Genomic DNA, 20109 nt, shown 5'->3' with positions numbered 1-20109 from the left:
ATAAGAGGGGAGAGGATCAGACTGATTAAAGAATCAAGGCTGGTAAACTAAAATGAGTTAGTATTCCTAGGGGTGCGCACACACACACACACACACACACACACACGATGGTGTAGTAAATATCCGCACTTGAGTGTAGATTGTGTGCTGTCGTAGTGGCGTGGCCCTGCAGTGTTGTCACCTCATTGACACAAATCAATAGTGACACTTCCTTAGAGCAGGATGGCAGACGTTGCCAAGTGGCAGAGAGGCTGAGAGCACACTGACCTCTAGGCACTCCTGCAGCTCTGTCATCTCCATCAGTGTCACAGAGCAGGTGTGTGAAGTCACCAGAACTGTCACAGGGACGCTTCATTCCAGCCTGGAGTATCTCCATCCACTCAGTTAAATAAACACAAGTCCACATTAACAATGAACAAATAAATGTGTGCCTAAATTTGGAGTGCAGGATTTGAAATCCGGTTCAAACTTCAGCGAGAGAAAAGAGGAGCAAAAGGATGGGAAGCAGATCAATAGTGCAATTTCAATGACAAACGTCTGCAAAAACCTAGAGGGATAAGATTCTGCGAGTGGGGCCATTAGGCTGTTGTGAGAACAATGAAACTGTCATGGTAAATCCAGAGCTCTTCATTGCCAGCACATATTCAGAGATGACAGAGGATGTCAGTAGCTCATTTCCATAGTCGGCAGGTCTGACTCCCCATCCAGTGGCTGATTGTGCTGCTGTAAAACCTGCTACACTCCAGTGACTCACATCATTGGACTCCCCAAGACAAGATGGCTCAGAATCTGCCTCTTCCTAAAAATCCCCCCTCCATCTCCCTTCCTCACGTCCAAAATGGTGCATCTGAGAGACAAAGTGCACCGAGGAGAATGAGGTTGCAGTTTCCTGACCAAACTAACCATGACCGTCACAACAGATAGCACCAGGATTTAATAGCCAATCCACAGACATATGGTGATATTCAATCTGGAAGCCCAAATTCAATATAGCTAACTTTTTAGGCTGTTGAGAGTTTGATTTAGCCACATAAAAATAATTTACTTTCCTATGGGCAATCATCTAGTGTGGCACAGGCCAATGTGTCATGCAGCAAGTGAAACGATTTTCTATCAGCCTCCTTCTCATATTAATACAGACTTATAATTGCCTTGCACAAGATCAATAGAGAGCATGGTGTATTTAACTTTCAGCTTACTACTGAAAAGGTCAGTGTCATAAATATCTCAGTAAAACGGAGAGAGGGAAACAGCGGACAGAAAGGGAGCGAAATGAGGAAGCAAACCAATAGAGAGATAGGGAGATGCACCGAGATTGCAAAAACAAAAGAGGAATTGTGTGTGTGTGTGTGTGTGTGTGTGTGTGTGTGTGTATGTATGTGAGATAGAGAGGTATGCACGAGACAAAAAGCCATCAGAAGGAAAAGTCACTCTCCTGTAAAAATGAGCTCATTACAATTTCCTCCAAGTAGTAACACAAGACATACATACACAACTATGGCACGGCAGATGCAACACGTACAGGTTGGAAAGAAGGGTCTCCAACCTGTGATAATCGCACTCATTAGAGGTTCTCTGGAGTTCATGACTCCATGGACAACTCTGCTGAAGACTAATGAGTGCTGAACTCAACCCTTAAACCTCATTTAGCATCAATAATTCAGGAAGCTGAGGCAATTAATGCTGAACAGATTCCAGGTTTTGTATTAGTAATTTGTATTACGAAAACGGACGAGACACCACTTGAAAATAAGCTTGTTTTTCTCGGATTTCTGAAAAGTTGATTTTTTTAAAACATGCCTGATTTCTAACCAGTGTTGTGCCAGTTCACACTTGAAAAGAATTAGTTCAAAGTTCAGTTCATACAGATGAAAATGAACTAGTTCACGTTCAGAGTTAATTTTTTTAAATTTTGAACTAAAGTCAAAGTTCTAAAAATGAACTAGTTCACGTTCATTTGTTCCGTTTTTCAAATAAATAGGCCACTCTTCTTTTTCAATAGAACGTCCTTCAACCCATCCATCACCAGCCCCAAATCATTGCCACTCCCAAACTGAATGAATTATAGTATACCTCTGAAGAATCACAGACATTAGTTACATTTAGGATCCTTATATGAATATAATCCATCTTAGTCTTCACTTGTTTGTTCATAAAACTGCTTCAAATGCTCAACTGGAGAGTGGCTTCAGCAGTAGCAGATGTGTTTGTACCATCTGTGCACCAGCCGTGCCGGGCCGTGTCTATGGAGACGTCGTGCGGCGCGCCGTAAAACTGTTGTAAAACTGTTGTAAAACGTAAACTGATTGGTTCAATTCAGTGTTCACAAAAAATATGAACGTGTTCAATGAACGCCATTCATTGAACACGTTCATGCAGAATGATGAACGTATGTGTGGTGTTATTTTAATTTGCAAAATAAAGTCATCAGCCGTGTTCGGAATAATGAACAAAGAAAAGCTGAGTTAATACAGTTTTGTGACAGGCAGGCAGCCAGGCACTGTAAGGACAAGCAAGGGGAAAAGAGAAGGGAAATAAGGACAAGTAAACACACAGGGAATGTAAGACAGCATGCAAGAAGAGTTCAGTCAACATCTTGTGAACACTGTAGCTTCTTGAAGACACAATGAATATCCCCCTGGCCTGAAGAAGCCGACTCCAAGCCACTGCATGAATATAATACAATTGCGTAGGGGACAGTAGCACTGCTTTCCTTGGCTTAATTTTTGTTATAGTGATAATCTGATTTAAATTCTGGCACGACATCTCTACTCTCGAGCAGTACCATTCACTGTTTGTGCTGCAGAATTGCCCCATACCCTCAACTATCAAACACTATACATCAAAAAGAAAAATCCAGCTTTAATAAAAATGCTTTTGGCAATGTACCTTACATGTGCTATTTGCGGGAACATTTTTCTTTCTCCCACAGATAAAGAACCAAACCTATAGGTCATTTATTTTGCTACATCAACAATACACATGTGGCTTGGTGTTATTCCCTTAAAGCCAGAGAGCAAGGCTTTCATTTCTACATTTGCATTTTTGCAACACACTTCAACAATCACACTAAAAAACACAGATACTGGCCATGAACAAAGTAAACTGGAAAAACAGAGAAGAGGCAGAAATACTAATTTCTCCACCACTGAACTATGACACAATGCAGCCATGAGTTTCCTTCAAAGACCCCTCTGAGGAAAACCAATGTTTTGATCTGGTTAACACGTCAATATGGTGTTTTTATATAATACAAGACATATCATTAGTGATAATAATAAGCAGTCAACACCATGGCTGTATATTTCCACCTTAGAACTGCAGTGAACCAATGACAGTCTCATAAAAACGGATTCAGAAGGTCAGGGTTTCATACGTCACAAACCTAAGGAACCAATCCTGTCAACCTCCGGTGACGGAGTGGGAGCAAAATAAACCCGAAACCTTGCCAGTACAGAGAGCTAGAGTTTATATTAGCACAACCACTAACACTGTATCAGGCTCTGCCAGTTAGAAGCTAATAAACAACATGATAAAATAAAACATGCTATCTGTGCTAACCGTTCTGATACGTCTGCTAGTCGCCTCATCCGAGTCTGGGTCTGACTGAGGCTCAAACATGTGACTGACTCTCACTGATGTTTCCCACACTAAATGTCTTGATATGTTCTGCTCTTTCACCGGTCACCGAAACCTTGTCAATACAGAGAGCTTGAGCTGAATACATTACTGTTATCTGGGTTAAAAGCCAACTGAATTTTAGTCAAAACCACCTCATTTAGACATTACATAAGAGATAAGAACATTAATGCCCTGGATCTACTTACTTAAAAAGCTGTGCTTGGCACACAAGACATCAAAATGTCTGACTCAATTTCGAACTCAAGACTTTTCTCCATTCATTAACAGTTACTCTCGTCTAAATGCATTATCTTTATACCATACATGTATGTACCCTAAACCAGGAGCAACACTGGACATGACCTCAAACTACTTTCTATTAAAAAGTTGCTTTAACTGAAAATATTCTTTACATGCATAATTATTGGTTACTCTGTGCACATAAAATATAATCTTATCCATGTTATCTCTTTCTTCTTCAGACCATGGGTCTGAAATTCACAGAAATTCACAGAATTTATTGGGCTAGACGGCCAAACGCTTTAAACATTTATATTACTATGATGTTTGTTATTGATTTTTTATGATGTTATGTTGTCCTATAATATAAACTGATTTAGAGAAGAAAAATGCCATTCCAGTGTAATATTCCTACATTTATAAACTAGTTTTATTGGCCAACTAAAGAAGAAGTGTGCTCCTGTCAGCTAACATTTATACTGGCACTATGAAGCTACAATGAAAGCCCAAACAAACTACTGGATAAATAAAAGGTGTATTTCTGGTTCCATTTTTTGATTGTGTTGCAGGAAGTTATGCTACATTCAACAGGGACTTAGGGTTTTGGGCACTGACGGAGAATGTACAAATTAATGCACGTTTTAAATGTAAATCTCCCACATGTAATAGTGCAGCAACAATGTTCAGCAATGCTGAACGTTTTGTCTTCCTCAGGCATTTAACGTAGGTGATGTTCTCCAGGGTTTCAGCTATCTGAGCTGTTGAGATGAAGCATGTTGATGCAGTAAAATATTGCCAGAGGAATAACACTGCCATTTGTTTATTCTAAAGATATGTAATAATGTAGACACACTGCAGTGTGTACATAATGTGTATAAATAATTTTCTTATTTTGTTCAGACTTACGAGACATCACTCTAATCAGATTTGGCCCCCCCTGTATTCCCTCTAAAGAAACACCATTTTATTACTTCACATTATTTCTAATACCTTCTAAAAGGTCACCAGCTCCTTTAAAATAAACAAGCCAGTTATACCTTTTGAAGTTTGCTGTATTGTTAAAACAATTGGAATTCCAACTTTCCTTTATTCCTCTTTTGAATTCCTGCCCATAAACAATATTCTCTGCAGGCGAGCGTAGCTTTTCTGGTGTGACAAAGGGAATTACTATGGCAGTGCCAGATAGTGCAGCTCCATTTTTCAGATAGCTGTCTGTTTGTATTTCCTCTCTGTGCTGACGTGCCAAATGAGAGCATTATGAAGTTGCTTTTGTGTGCTTTTGCGTCTGTAGTGACCCAGTTGAATGAACAACAGGCAGAGGTCCAGAAAACTGGCTCCAAACTCTTCTGCAGGCTCCCGAAAATCACACTCAAATGGTGATTGTATGAGCCCCCTGAAGCATGAAAGGCATGCATGAGATCTTTTTATTTGTTTATAATTCCTGGTTGCCGTCAAATCGATAAAGAGATGGGACTATATTTGTGAAAAAGTCTGAGGAACTCTGAAGATTAATTTTTCAAGGTAGGCATCAGACAAAAGCCCCTCACACCGTTTTCATTTTATAGCATTTGCTATTGAAATTTCACACTGCCCAACATTTCATTTCAAGACTTACTATTCATGATGATATCAAGTGATAGTGTATTTCAATCCTTTGAGCATACAGTTCATTTAAAACTGAAAAATACTCAGTAGTAGTTCATCCCTCTGAATGCCTCCAACAGTACAAATTAGTTCCACTGATGGAGACAGATCCACATATCAAACACAAGAACAAAGCCCCAAATATGACCGGCGCTATGAACAGCAGCTTTGAACACAGGTTCGATCAAAGACAGCAAAAACATAACTGATAAAAATGAAATATGAATATATATATAGTTTAATATACTGTATAATAGTCTTTAGCAAGACCTTAAATTACAGCCTGAAAATGACAATGTTATTATTTAGTATGTACAGGGTATCAATAAAGTACTTCCTGGGTACTATACATTATTGAATAAGGAGGTAACAACTTTGTTAATGAGACTTATATATATATATATATATATATATATATATATATATATATATATATATATACATACATATATATATACATATATATACTGTATATATATTTATTCATTCATTTATAGTAATGCAAGTGTTTTGCTACTTTTATGACATAGATATTGTAAGAGGACATAAAGAGTAAGTAATTAATTAATATGTACTGGGTAATTAGGAAAGTTTGATAAATGCTAAATGCTAATCTGTTACTCCCCAATTCCCTCTTGTTACTAATATCACAAAAATAATTTAAAAAGACAATTATAATTTCATAAGGCCCATATGTAGAAAACATTTACACTGCAATATGCAGGCTGTATTCTAAATCGTTACGCAATATTTGACACACATTTTTTTTTTTGGTCTTTCTTACTTATACAAAAAACGAAGACTTACCCAGTTGATTGTTGTGGATGACATGCACATCATCTTGGCTCTGAAAAGACAGAGAGATTTTTTAATAATTACAGCATCAAAAAAAAAACAAAAGTTATTCAAACACGTCTTCAAAGAATGACCTACATACATCCACTTTTTTGTTTTAACAAAAGATGTAGAAAATGGCTTGTGTGAAGATGCTCAGTTTCAGCTAAATACTCTATTTCCTCTTCCTAATCACTAATTAAGACTTAATGATACTAAATATGGAAACCCCTGAGGGTTATTTGGAGAAATAATGGGCGATACTCCACGTCATTAGTCCTTCTTAATTGTGTGGATTTTGTGCCTGCAGCATTTAAGCTGTGAGCATTCAGCTCAATTAAGGCTTTGAACACTGTTCCACCTCCAGAGCTGTCAAGCACACGCGGCAGACCATGGAGGGATGAGTAAATCAATCACAAGCCGAGCAAACTTTGAAGAGCTGTCTTTTACCTCCATCTTTCAGAGGAAATCTTTCAGTCTTGGGAGAAGGCAAGAGCGTGCGAGTTCTGGCTGTTTCCAGAGCTCTAGAACGAGAGCGGCAGAGTATTAATAGATAATGACAAACCGAGGCCTGTTTTGATTTATGACTTCCTCTAGACTAACAATCATTTCACTGGCAAGCTGTTGCAGCCTTCAGAGAGCTTAACTAAGTCATAAATTCACTCTCAGCGGGTGTGGTGCAGTAGTTACAGGGAATCACAGTAGTTTGGAGGCAGTTGTGTGAACCAGCCTCTACGTAACCCACAATATCAGCACATTCAGAGGACTACCAAGTTTCATAATAGAGAGCAACCTATTAATTTAGCCAATTTCCTGCCCATGAACAGCTTCCCGCCTCTGTCGTGACTACACATCACTTCAATTTTTTGTAGGGAATATGTTTCCTGCACTTCCTATCCATCCTATTATATTCATCAAATCAAGGATTGAGTGTTTTGACAAGCATCAAACAAGCACATTTTCCAAATATAGAAATAATAGCAGAAAGGTCACCAACTATAAACATGTACACGGAGATGGTTCGTGCGTATGTCACGCTCTGTCTTCTCTTATTTTTCCAGGTGATCAGAGTTAGAGGCAAATGTATGCATAGGCAGACAAGATCATATCAGGGTGATTTAATTCAGTGGGTACAAGACATCAGCTTAATTGGACTCAGTAGCATTAGTCATGCCCACAAGGTTTCTGTCTCATCTTATCACACACTACTCCTCTGAAATCATTTCCTTAGCTGAAGAGAGAAGGCACCTCAAGTAAAAAAAAAAAAAAATGCATCTCGTAAGTCAGGAGAATCCGACTCATTATCAGATAATTACTCATAAAATCTTTCAAACTTGAAAATATATATTACGTAACAACAGGTTAATGTAGACGGAATGCTTCTCAAAAGGAGGTGGCAAGTAAGTGGAAAAACAAATTAAGCAGCGTAGGAGTTTGTCTGGATGAATCTGGTAGATGGTATAAAGAGTGGCAGGTGCAAAGTTTTTCACTCTGTCTCCTGCAGCACAACACAACTCTCCAGCAGAGAGGAAACAGTAAATCACTGCACTGTCGCTGCCAAAGACAATAAATCAAGACCTCCATCGTGACGAATTAACTGATTGGTGAGACGTTACCAATGATATTGATTATGCATGTGCAACTTTGCGTGTGTGTGTGTGTGTACACATCATATGTGTATTTGTGATTTTATATGGCACTGAAAAAACACAGTAAAGTCTTATGACAGATTTTAATGAGGCCTAATGAGAAATCTCTAAATCTATGATCTACAATGACTATATAACTATCTATAATGAAATGTAGAAACTATGACACTGTTGTAATGTGGGGAAAAAAACACCCTCCTCATTCATTTCAGTTAGACCATTATTTTGACACAAGAGAGGTCCCAACACAACTGACTCTGGCAGGAACCACAGGGTCATCTGGCAAAGAAAAAAAGCTGCACCTGGCTCAAGCTTTTGCACAACATCACACAGCAAGACATTGATTTGGCCAATCAATTACATGCAAATTCACATTCTTTGTACTCTAGATGACTCTTTACTGGTAGATTACTGTGCATCTGGTGAGCTGTAAAATCCTGTTTTGCAGTATTACAAGCCACTGTGCAGTGTTTTGTCATCTGTTTACCATTCAAACCCGCGGATGCATTACTCAACCTGGACTTCTTGGATCTTATTTTAAAAAAAAAAACAATAAAGCCCTGGACTTGTTTCTATCATTGTTTTTGGTGTTTATAGACCAATCTATATAACAGAAAATGATATGACCAATGGTCACTTTATTACATGTTTTACATTTTCATTTTATTAGATGGATTTTTCTTTTGAAATTTATGGTCCAAATGTGAAAATATGGTAATAACAAGGTGAATTCATATGACCAAAAACTTACTCAGTGGGGTTTTAACAAAGTACCTCATTGCAATTCCTGCTCCTCGGTTGCACTTCATAAAATCCCAGCAGCTGAGTGACAGGAATGCCACAAATCTTTCTCTGGTAAATGATCTAATATTCTGCGGCAGACTGAGCTCAGATCAGGTCTAACATCATTTTCACCATTACTGAGAGACAAATTATTCTCAGCTCACAGAGCTCGGCTCTTTTTTGGCCTTCTATGGTTCTGTGCACAGGTAACGCTTTCCTTTATCCCACCTGACAGCAGGCTGTCAGCCATTTGCAGCAGGAATCAGACACCCATAGGTGTTAAAAAGGAATTGCTATGAGTCTACACTGTCCATCTGAAAGGGTTAGCTTCACCATCCCTTGAGCACTTTTGATCTGCAGCAGCACAGTGATACAGACAGACAGAAAAATTGTGCCTCATGTAGCTTAACCTCAGAACAGCAGCAGCACCACGGTGAAGGCTTTCTTGGCTGATATGTACATGTGTAAACTCCTCGGGAATGATCCTCAACCTACTTAATGTGACTGTTGTGTAGTCAAGGACACCTGCAAAGACAACTCTTTGATCCCTGCCTTTGATTTGGAAGCTCTCCACATACAGACACAGCCCCCTGCTACATCTCTCAGTCCCCGAGGGTAGAGACGCTCCACTGATGTGAGTGACCCGTCAGGTCACATTAGCTTTCTGTTCACTGATGGCAAGAATGATTCAAGGTTACAGGATTTTCTGAATTTTGACATGTTAGAGGGAAATGTGTGATGTTTACTGAAGCTGGCTGTCAAGAAAGACTTGAGGTTTGAACACTTAATGACATAATGACTTAATGACTTGAAATGTCTGCCTCCTGTGAACATCTGCTTTTCTTATCAGGTTTATTTTGTCGACTTAAACTGAAAATTAAGAGGAAAAAATACTGATTACAGTTTGTATCAAAGACACAGAGACTCACAACTGACAGGTTCAACTGATAACTCGCTCTTATTGATGCCAACAACACGCACAATGATGTTCCCAATAGTATCTTTTGGTTTTAGATTTAGTTGGTGTTATTCAATATTATTTGTTATCGTCAACAAGTCCCATGAAAAGACTAATCTGCCAATTATTATTTTCATTATTTGACTAATGGTTTGTAAAATGTCAAATAATGAAAATGCATATCATAACTCAGCGACCAAGGTGAAAATTCAAATGTCTTATATTGTTCAAACACACGTCCAAAACCCCAAAGAAAAACAGCTTTTCCTCACATTTGAGAAGCTGGAACCAAACGTCTGGCATTTTTATTCACTATTTTTAAAATTGGGTTTGAAGCGTTTAATCAAGTCAACAAATCAAATAATCGTTTCAGCTCAAGAAAAGACCAAAACCAACACTGAATTGATCCAATCAACAAACAACATTTTTGTCTTCAGTGGTAGCCAATGGTCTTAGGGCTGAGCGCTGCAGACAGAAAGTATTGATAGATGGACTAACACATTATTGGTTTTGGTCTTTTCACAGGATTTGTGCAGAGGAAGAAAATATAGAATATTGACTTACTTACTCATTAAATTTGAGTTGATAATAGACCTTCGTAATTACACTTCTTGTTTCAATAAATGGTTTGACCAAAGAACTCAATGTAAACACAGAAGAAGTAATCAGTCCCTATACTTCCTGACAGACCAGTATGAAACAGAGGAATATATCATGAATCTGACTAATGTTAGCTAACGCTAGTCGACATGATGTCTTTGTACTAATCAGCTAACCAAGACAAATGACAAAGGGTATGCATCCAGTCAAGGTGACTTTAACATACAATTAACTAGCATAAAATGCCGTGGTTATAGCATTGGTTGGTATCCATAGTAACAAGCATCCTCCCTTACCAGTAAAACACTGAGGAAAAGAACAATAACCTGTCTTATTTTAAATGACAAACTTTTCTCTTTAGCCGCCCCTTCTTTCTCTCTCTCTGTGTGACACACACACACACACGCACACACACACGCACACACAATGGATTTGATTAAGAACAAGAGGTTCAGCTTCATTAATAATCCAGAATAAAGGTGAGAATGAAAGACTAATGTCACTGCATTTAAATTTCACATTTGCAATCTAATGTAATTAGCCGGATAAATTCATTTTTATCTGGGGACACATGGCAAGTCTGAAAAAGGTTCTTTGTTGTCCATAGTGTAGCAAGCAATTTCAAACATTTGCCAGGAGCCTGATTTTCTGAGCTTATATAAGTGCAGGTTTGGTTAGGTGCACCGGTTGTATTGCTTTCTTCCTACTCCAATATATCTTAGCTGCCCGTTCTTGTTTATGAGCCATGCGACTCTAGCTGTTTAGCTAGATGAGAACTTGTTTTTCTCCTATGGAAGTATATGTTGCAGAGTTTGTCGTCTGTTTGTTTTTCATTTCTTTTAACATCACAATAATTTATTGCCTGTTAAGCTTTGATGAAGATTCTACTGCCTTTCTTCTTCAGGTCCAATACCACTCTTGTGTGTGTTATTCTGTAAAGCTGATCATTTTACACTTTCTCACACAGTAAAACAGTTCAACGGGGGCATTCCCACTTAGTTAGACTGTTCACAGGGGGATTCAGCTTTGTTTTTCTAGGCACAGGAAAAACTGTTGCCAACAGAGGCGACCAGACCGCAAAAAATTGTTGACAGTGGTCCAAATCTGGTTGCCTGGGGCAACGGGGCAAACGTTGCTATCAAGCCCTGCTGTGGAAGTTATTTAGGGTCACAGTATCCTCCCTGTCCTCTGCAAGAGATCGCTGATAGATGTTTTCGGCCAGATTTTAGCCAAAAAGACTGGAAAAAAAAAAAAAAAAGGAGGAGATTGGTCACACAAGATAACATGACTCAAGCCTATGCCCTGACTTTCTGGATAATATCTCAGGATAGTGGACTCCTTGTCTGACTTTTTTATGAGCGATATACTGTCCGATTGTGTAAACATGGCTTGCAAGAGCCAAGTGAAAGGGTAACAAAAAGACAAATTCTATTTTGTTGAATTTTGAATAGAAGTGAATACAGCCACTCCAGCAAACAGACATTAAAAATGAACTTCCAACCTTCATTTTGGCTGATATCACAGCTTGCATGTGCTTTTTGTAGCCAGCTAACATTCTTTCTGTTCTTCATTTAGGAATCTGAATCACACTTTTCCTGCAGATCACTTCAAGTTCTGAAGTATTTTAGGCTGCACACACAGCATGCTAAAGATATACCAACAGAATTTCAATTATGTTCCAGTCAGGACTGTGCGGACCACTCCAACAGCTTCATCTTGTGTTTCTTGAAGTAGTTCATGGTGGATTTGCATCAAGAACTCAGTGATATTCAGTGAAATCTATTCTTCCCTCTAGCTGTGCAATGTTCCCTGTTCCACCGGCAGCCATACAATCCCAAAGAATATTTCCATCGGCCAAAAGGATTTGGCAGGAACAAGCAGTGTTGTCAACTTCGTACCTTTGTTGGTAGTTTAACCAACTTTTCAGACCACATTACTTTTGTTGTTTTATTTTTCTAAAAAGTACCTAGCACCAAATCTAGCGACTTTTTGGACAAACATAAGCTACTTTCCGTAGAAGAGTCACCAGACGGACTTTCCTTCCACAAACACACTGTGCTGATGTGAAAGAGCTTCTAACTTTCTGAGAGATCATTTTAAATCTAAATACAGTCAAAATCACAGCACAGCTGTTGTTTTTAACTTACATGTTTCGTGGTTATAAAAATCAGGATTTTAGCAGCAGGAGAGCAACAGCTTGGAAGTGATTGCTGGTTAACGAGTAGTCTGAGTGGCCACGTTTCAGACACTATTTCATAGTTGTTTTGTTGTCTGACAACAGAGGCAGAAAAAACATAAATGAGAACAGCTTTATTGGCAATTTGGTTGCATTAATAAGACATATTCTAGGATTTTACCTCGTCTCATTGGTCCTTCTGGGTTTTTAAAAAATAGTTGGTTAATTATCTTTTAGAGAAACTGATGTTTACTTCTGTGACCTGACTGTATGCTAATAAATGAGATGCACAAATAGATTCACTGGGGAAAAGCACATCGCTAACATCAGTTTGTTTGGTTACCTGGTGAACTCCAGCACATTAAACAGCAAATGAAATTAACTGCCGAGGTCACTAGTCCGTCTAGATGCTTGTGTGTCTTTACTCTTCAGCTGCTGACAACACACTGTCAAGCACAATTTTTAAAACTCTTTCTTCTGGCAGAGCTTAAGCTGCCAGCTGATGTCAATCAAAACAAACACTGACGCTCCCCCTCATCCTGTCCGAGATAAAATGTTGATGTTTCCCAAATAACTTTTCTTCCTTTAAATAATAACAATTTTAATAATGATAATAAAAACTATTCACTACAAATTAAAAGAAACTGACATTATTTTTAACTGAAAAAGGGAAACTAAATGCGATTTCAGATGGACTTGAAGACAAACTGTGTTACTTTAAGAGCTGAAATGCTTTCACCTAGGGCCGTGTGATATGATGATCATATTACGCTCTATAATTCATTTTGTTGTCTCGCAAATCACACTCTTTATGGCAATACTTTTCACCACTGGGATGGCGCTTTATGTTCTCCCACACGCCACGGATGCAGGCAGGAAATATGCATGAAGGTAACACAAACATTGGGGAGAGTGAACGAGACACAGAACGGCCAAGACAAAACGAGGAGCATGAACGTGGTCTGACATGCACCAGAAAAAACATATTTTGCTAATTATGCAGCAGACCTGTCCCGAAAACAGACTCAAGTACCGATTACCTCTTTTACCACCTACGCAAAAATCATGTCAAACAGTACGGAGAGAGTCTGCGGATGAGAGCCGCAAAAGTGCGGTCAAGTGCTAAAAAACAAACCCCACTCACAGGTTACAAGAGGCTTTACCTGTGGCTCACTATGTGGCAAAGAATCATGAGGATGGAAGGAGATCACGGCTGGTGTTGCAACTTCTGCATAAGACATGGCCAAAAAAATTACACGGTTGAGAAATGGGGGTTTCCTGGGGTTGATGCTGACACTCGACACAAGGTAAACAATGCAAAGGCGAAAGCACTTCACTCATGTCAAGTTCCTTCATTGATATCAAGAGTGTCGGGCCAAAGTAGAGGCGGAAATCCCCATTTACTTATTTTACATTTATTCAAATGTGCTATATAATGATACGTAGTGTTACCTGCATTTGAAATGGCCAAAACTGAGATATGAGATTTTGGTGTTATGGCACAGCTCTACCCTTCAGCTAATTGATCCAGATGATGACTAACTGTTGGTATTCACAGTTTTTGTCCAGTTGCACAGAGCTCATTGCATGGACATTGGCAGCATTCATGAAGGTTTGTAATCTCCTAAAAGAATCTGCCTCTTCTGCTGCAATAAGGTCACTGCAGAGGAGCTGAAGCAATGATTCAGACATCACACTCACACATCACCTATTTAGCTTGATTTTCTAACAACGATTGCCCAAGGTGAGGAGGAGGATGCTGGAGAATAAGAAAGGCTCTTTTTGCATGTAGTGACAACCATTTAGGCAGCAGAGACGCATCTAAACACAAATCTCTGCAAAATGATGTTTGCCATAGAGCATGACAACCTACAAGGAAACGGAGAAGACGCTGTTGTCCAATCAGACATGATGAGTTGAATTGACTGGGTTGTTAAGGAAGGCAACAGCTCTTTTCTTTGAAGACTGGTCATTATGTCAACAACTAAACTGCACTTAAAACTGAGTGCAGGCTACACAGAGATGAAGATATATACCCCACAATGGACAACACTTAAGTAGGTGGTGATGGCAACAAATAAGAAGTGTTTATGGCTCCTACTTAATGTAATTCTGGGATACTTGGGAATTGGAGTAACGCTGCTGCTCCTGTTTGAAGCACGCCACTGCTTTTCCTGCACAGCCAGAACATGAACCCAAGAAACTGTTTGGAAGTCTCAAAAGCACATGAAATAACTTAATGACAATTACATCAGCTGTACTGGTCATGCTCTTGTCTACATCGTACGACTGGTTGTTGCTTTTTCCCCCACATCCAGGAAAATGGCCTGAAGGTGAAGCTGACCCTTGCTGAGGAAAGCTTCCCGTTTTGTCCCCGAGAGTTCTTTTAAAAGCGTCCTCATATATCATTAAAAAGTTCAAGGTATTCGTTGACTTTGCAGGACTCTCAGCGGGAAGTTTGTGAATAATTTCTAACTCAGTGCAGTCCTTATGCATCCATCCCCTCACTGTTCAGAGTCCTCTGGGTGCAGGAGATCAAGGTAACTTCTGCTTACATTACCAAACTTGTACTACACTTGTTGTTTAGGCTGTTTATAAAGCCTGGTAGCGGCAGATACTCACAGTACCTGTGCTTGCCTTCGGCAACTTCTCCAAGTCAGTCTAAGTTCAAACTGATGCCAGTCATCAGAGGCTTCAGGCCGTCTTCAAAGGGGGAGGTAAAGCTGTGATCCATATGCAAGCCACATACTGTGTTCAAAGACAACTACTGAGAATTAGACTGATGTTTACAGCTGCTACCATGTTCCGCTTTACATATCATAGGCCTCTTGTAGCAATGTTATATGCAACAATATTGATCAAAGCGGAATATGTAACATTTTTAGATATTTTCCTCCACTGGAGGGGAGCAAACAATATGCAGGATCATGGTGAAATGTGTTGTTGTAAATTTAATACTACTTGACTGTTGCTGCTTTGCATTCTGATGTCAGTGTTAGCCATAACAGACACTACGGGGACCCCTGCAGATTAAACCAGATTTTAATCGAGATGGGATGAGCCCAGCTGTTTGAAGTCAGATGGAGAATCCGCTGTCATGCAGTGCCAGATCTTCTCTGCTGACCATTTCTGATCAAACGGTGGTTTAAAGGCCTACATTGGTGGTATGACTCCATTAAATGCAAAGTGTGCCTATACAGTACAGTTTACATCACTGGCAACTCCAAAGCAATTTATGACGTCTTCTCCATCCAATAATATGATTTTAATAGAAAACCAAATACATTTTTTATGATTGTCATTGGATTCTGTAAAAATTAAATATTCCTAAAAAGTGTAGCTTCAGTTTCACTTTTTCTCCTTTTTTTGTTAACTCTAGTCAAGACTCTCTAGTCTTGTCTCTCCCCAGTGAGTGTATCGCACTCGCTGACTAGAGTGGCAATGATTGGCCGAGAAGCATCACATGACAAGTGCCGTAAAGGCTAGAAAAGCTGTGCCACTTCAAAACTGAATAATTCTCAATCATTTATTAGATTATAGGTCCACATATGACAGCATCTGGGTCTGGATCCAGACGGTGGGCCGCCTATTGGTGACCTCTGAGCTACTCCATCAAACATTCAAACATGGTCTTTGTGATGCCTTCAAACTATATAAACTTTTACTCTCACGTTGTGTAGTTGTGAAAAATATCAGTCATACTTGGTGTGTCTTACAGCAGCGTTATGGCTGTTGTGCACTGAGGCATGAATCAAAATCATTTTGGATTTAGATTGTCCAAATCCATTGCATTGTATATGAATGTATAATTCTTGATTCATTGCAACCCTGCAATCTATTTTTCGCTTGAACAGTTTAAAGCTTCGCTGACGAAAAAAAAAAATTCCCACATACACAACACTGCAACTTTGTTGGAAAGTCAATAATCCTCTGTAGAGCAGTAATTCATTGTTATATTCAGCGACTGGTTTATTTTTAAGTGTGGCTACTTTTAATTAGAGTCCAGTAATTTATAAGCATGTGTTGCAAAATGATGTGTATGTAAATGAGTGCCAGGCCTCCCGCCATGGCCCTGATGTAAATTCCATGACTTTCCAGAACAAAACTGGAGCACTTCCATGACCTAGAAATTTGTATTCCTTTCTAATTTGTTAATGTTGTTCTTCAGCTCAGGAGATCTTAAAAAAAAAAAAGGGGGGGGGGGTAACAACCTGGCTTCCATTTTGCTGTCGGGCTTGGTTGTTGAGAAAAATCACACAACAAACACAACTGAATACAACAGATGTCTGATACCAAGTGTAAAACAGCCCACGCTCAGTCTGGGAAACACCTGTCAAAATGTGGCGATACTGGAGAAAAATCAAATGCAGAGGGGAGCAGATGTGTATAAGAGACAGGTCAAGAACAGAGACGCAGAGAGAAAGAAACTTTAGAATATTTCTCTGATGCCTTTTCAAGACTTTTACATCTAAGAACTGATGTATTGTAACAGTTTAGACAAAGGGAAACTTCATAAATCAGTTTCTCGTGTCTTTTTTCTCCAGCACATTAGACTTGACTTTTATTCATGATTATGTTTCCATTGTTAAGAAAACACTGCTCCTTTCATCCCCTTAATGGTTTTCTTCTGCTGAACGGATGCCATTTAAATCTTTGCGCTATCATTCTGACAGGCAGCTGTCCCTAATCGTTCTTTTATTGAAGGAAACAAAACTTGAGAGTGTGATTGGGCTTTGAAAGAGTATCCCTGATAATGTGGCACAATAATTTGAAGAAAACAGCTTTATTCAAACTTTAAACCTGCTTTTTTTGTTCAAATCAGAGGCCATTATGTTTGTGTACTTCTCATAAATGCAATTAGGAAGATTTTTTTCCCCACTCATATCACACAGGAGGGTTATTGGGTGATAATTTCTGCCTGACATTGTTCACAGCAATGTAAGTTAAATTAAAAAGTAACAAAGCAAAAGGGCAAAACTTCCTTGGTAGGAAAAGAAGCAGCTGACACCAGTAAAAAGCAAGACAGTAATTTCCCATTTCTGTGATGCTAAGCACCTCTGCCAGGAGGCTTACTGTCAACATCTTCTCACACCAATAAGAAGTAGAGCAACTGAACATGTTAATTATTTATCGAGCGGCAACTGCAGACTTAGAAAATGTAACAGCAAGAAAATTATCTTGCACTTTAGAAAAAGAGCAAATGGATTTGTTTGGCTGAGCAAATTAAACTTCTGATCTGGATGCTGATAATCTCTCTATTTAAAAAAAAAACAAAAAACAAAACACATGGTTGTTTACTTCAGTTGGTCAGGTAATTAAGGGTATAATAGGGGGAACAGGAAATGAATAATTAACACTAATTGTCAAGAGGCAAGCAACAGCACAAGGCTTTAACCTAATTTGTAAACAGGAAATAAAGAATCACACGTGTCAACTGTTTTACTCACCTGTGAGCCTTTTCCTGAGCTGCCTGCAGCAAAGGTGACGTGAACTGTAGGAATGGAAAGAGAAAAATATATATTTTAGTGAATGATACAAACAGAAAGGAATCTTTTCAAGCCAAACGACTCTTTTTTCTTCAAGCTGCGTCAACTAACTGAAGAGCTGCCGTACAAAGGCACAGCTAAAAGAAAGCAACATGATTCAAGTTATTATTTGTGAAAAATTATGAAAAATATTTAAAAAAGGTAATGATTCCATGATTCCTTTGTGCTGAGTCTAGGTCGGATCCGTGAGAGCGCGGTGTACCATTCATCTATCCGGGTTTGTAATTAGAGCACAGAGAGCTTCTATCCAATTACATTGCCATTGATTGTGGGACAAGAAAATCTTTGCAGAAAGATTCCCAGGATTTCAAATCAATACACCCAAAACAGCAGTGTCACTGAGAATGAATTTATACACCGGTTTATATTAAATCAGGCTCCCTGCCCTCCAACACCAGTCAGCCTTAAATCTGACTTTAATTAGGTGATAGAGGCGAGAGAGAGTTAAATTTCCTCCCCTGACTCGCTGCAGCAGCCATTAGAGGGCAACTGAGAGTGTTGATTAAAACCTAAAAGCAGCAGATATGTTTTCTAGGAACAAGCCAGCTGAAATTCCTGCAATGAATAAATATCCAATATACAAAAGAAGCGCACAAAAACCCCAATACAAATGTACATACTTCATAAGATAGATACAATCTCTGTCACTTTGCTCTTATGACACAATCTGCAGTCATATGGTCAGATATTAATTCCATCCATTGCAAGGGAACCCTCTTCTTAAATTATTCAAAGAGCTAAGTTAACTTCAAAACACGCGCGCGTGCGTGTGTGTGTGTGTGTAAAGCCTGGAGTAAAGCCACCGGTGCAGTACCAATGAACAATGTAATGAACCTAATTATTTTAGTCATGAAAGCAGCAGAAAACAACAATGGATGCGAGGCAGTTTTCAAACAGTCCAAATATGCCAGGCAAGGCGATGAAATATCACTTTGCCCTGTTCCTCACAAAAAAGAGGGCGTCTTAAAGAAGAGCTGAAAATACCCACATTAAATATAAAGATTACACCTCAGGTCTTTACCTATTTCCACTGAATGACACAGGAAATTTCAAAGGGAGAAGGTCTGATTTTCATACACAATTTTTTATGTTGCCCTGCTTCAAAAACTTCTTTTGTTTGTTGCTGCAAGAGGACACGGTTCACTGCAGTTTACAGTTAATAGAGTGTTTTTGTGATGAGGACAGCTCTGAATATGCCTCCAATAAGAGAAAGTAATGATAGAAATGGGGAGGAAACACAAAAAGGCTGCTGCTGATCCTTCAGACTCAAAGCCAGTCCTCTGAAATAATAAAAAATAAACAGAGAAACAACACAGCGGTTCTGCAACAAGCAGAGGCTTATTCATCAGTTTTTTCAGCTGAGATTTATGCATTTTTTTCTATCAATTTTCAGCACTTTGAAATAACAAACACAATATTAGTAGTATTAAGAGTGATTTTGTTCTAAAAAAGCTCAGAATAACGCGACAACTGAACAAATTCTATCTCCAGATCAAGGTCATGTGATATGGTTGAAAGCTCCAGAATACACAAGTAAGTGGACCTTAAGTGGTAAGTGCTAAATACAGGTTTTTTTTTCCATTACTGTGTCTCCAAGGTTAAGAATGAACTGCTTTCCTCTCACAGAGCATATGGCTCTGAAAGAAACAGAAAAGGAACTACAGACACTAAATTGTACAATGAGGGGAAAATAAAGGCAATTTATAATAATAGCTAGACATTGCACTGCCTCCTTTGTTTTAAATCTGTGACAAAAAGCCTACCAATACAAATTATTAACTGATCATCAATCTAATGTCCATGGATCCTGATGGCCGTGTAAAGATTCACATTCACACATTCATAAAATGTGATCCAGTAAATAATGTCATCTGGCATCCCAGTTTTTCTGTCAGTATTAAAAATGCAACATTTGGCATGAAACGAGCTTCCTACAGGAATACATTCAAGTTCACAATACATTCTGCTACATCTGCTCAAACCTCCCATCTTTTCATGGCTCACCCTGGAGAGGGAGAGGCAGAGACATGTGGAGGGGTGGGGGGGGTGGTTGTTTGG

General features: G+C 38.9%; 1 protein-coding gene across 2 annotated transcripts in view; it reads right to left on the bottom strand.

Moving 5' to 3' along the window:
* b3glcta (beta 3-glucosyltransferase a) overlaps positions 1–20109 on the bottom strand; it is a 61820-nt gene that overhangs the window by 34395 nt on the left and 7316 nt on the right. For both annotated transcript variants that reach the window (XM_023403579.2, XM_023403580.2), the window contains exons 2-3: positions 17953–17996; positions 6313–6352 (exon numbers count right to left, since the gene is read on the bottom strand). In XM_023403579.2, the coding sequence (XP_023259347.1) occupies positions 6313–6352; positions 17953–17996 (84 nt within the window). The remainder of the gene's footprint in view (positions 1–6312; positions 6353–17952; positions 17997–20109) is intronic.

The sequence above is a fragment of the Seriola lalandi genome, unplaced genomic scaffold, assembly GCF_002814215.2.
Source record: "Seriola lalandi dorsalis isolate HSWRI2012SDOR001 ecotype SW California unplaced genomic scaffold, Sedor1 jcf7180002054144, whole genome shotgun sequence".
Lineage (NCBI taxonomy): Eukaryota > Metazoa > Chordata > Actinopteri > Carangiformes > Carangidae > Seriola > Seriola lalandi.
The sequence above is the reverse complement of the archived record's forward strand: the minus strand, read 5'-3'. Positions and strand labels throughout refer to the sequence as shown.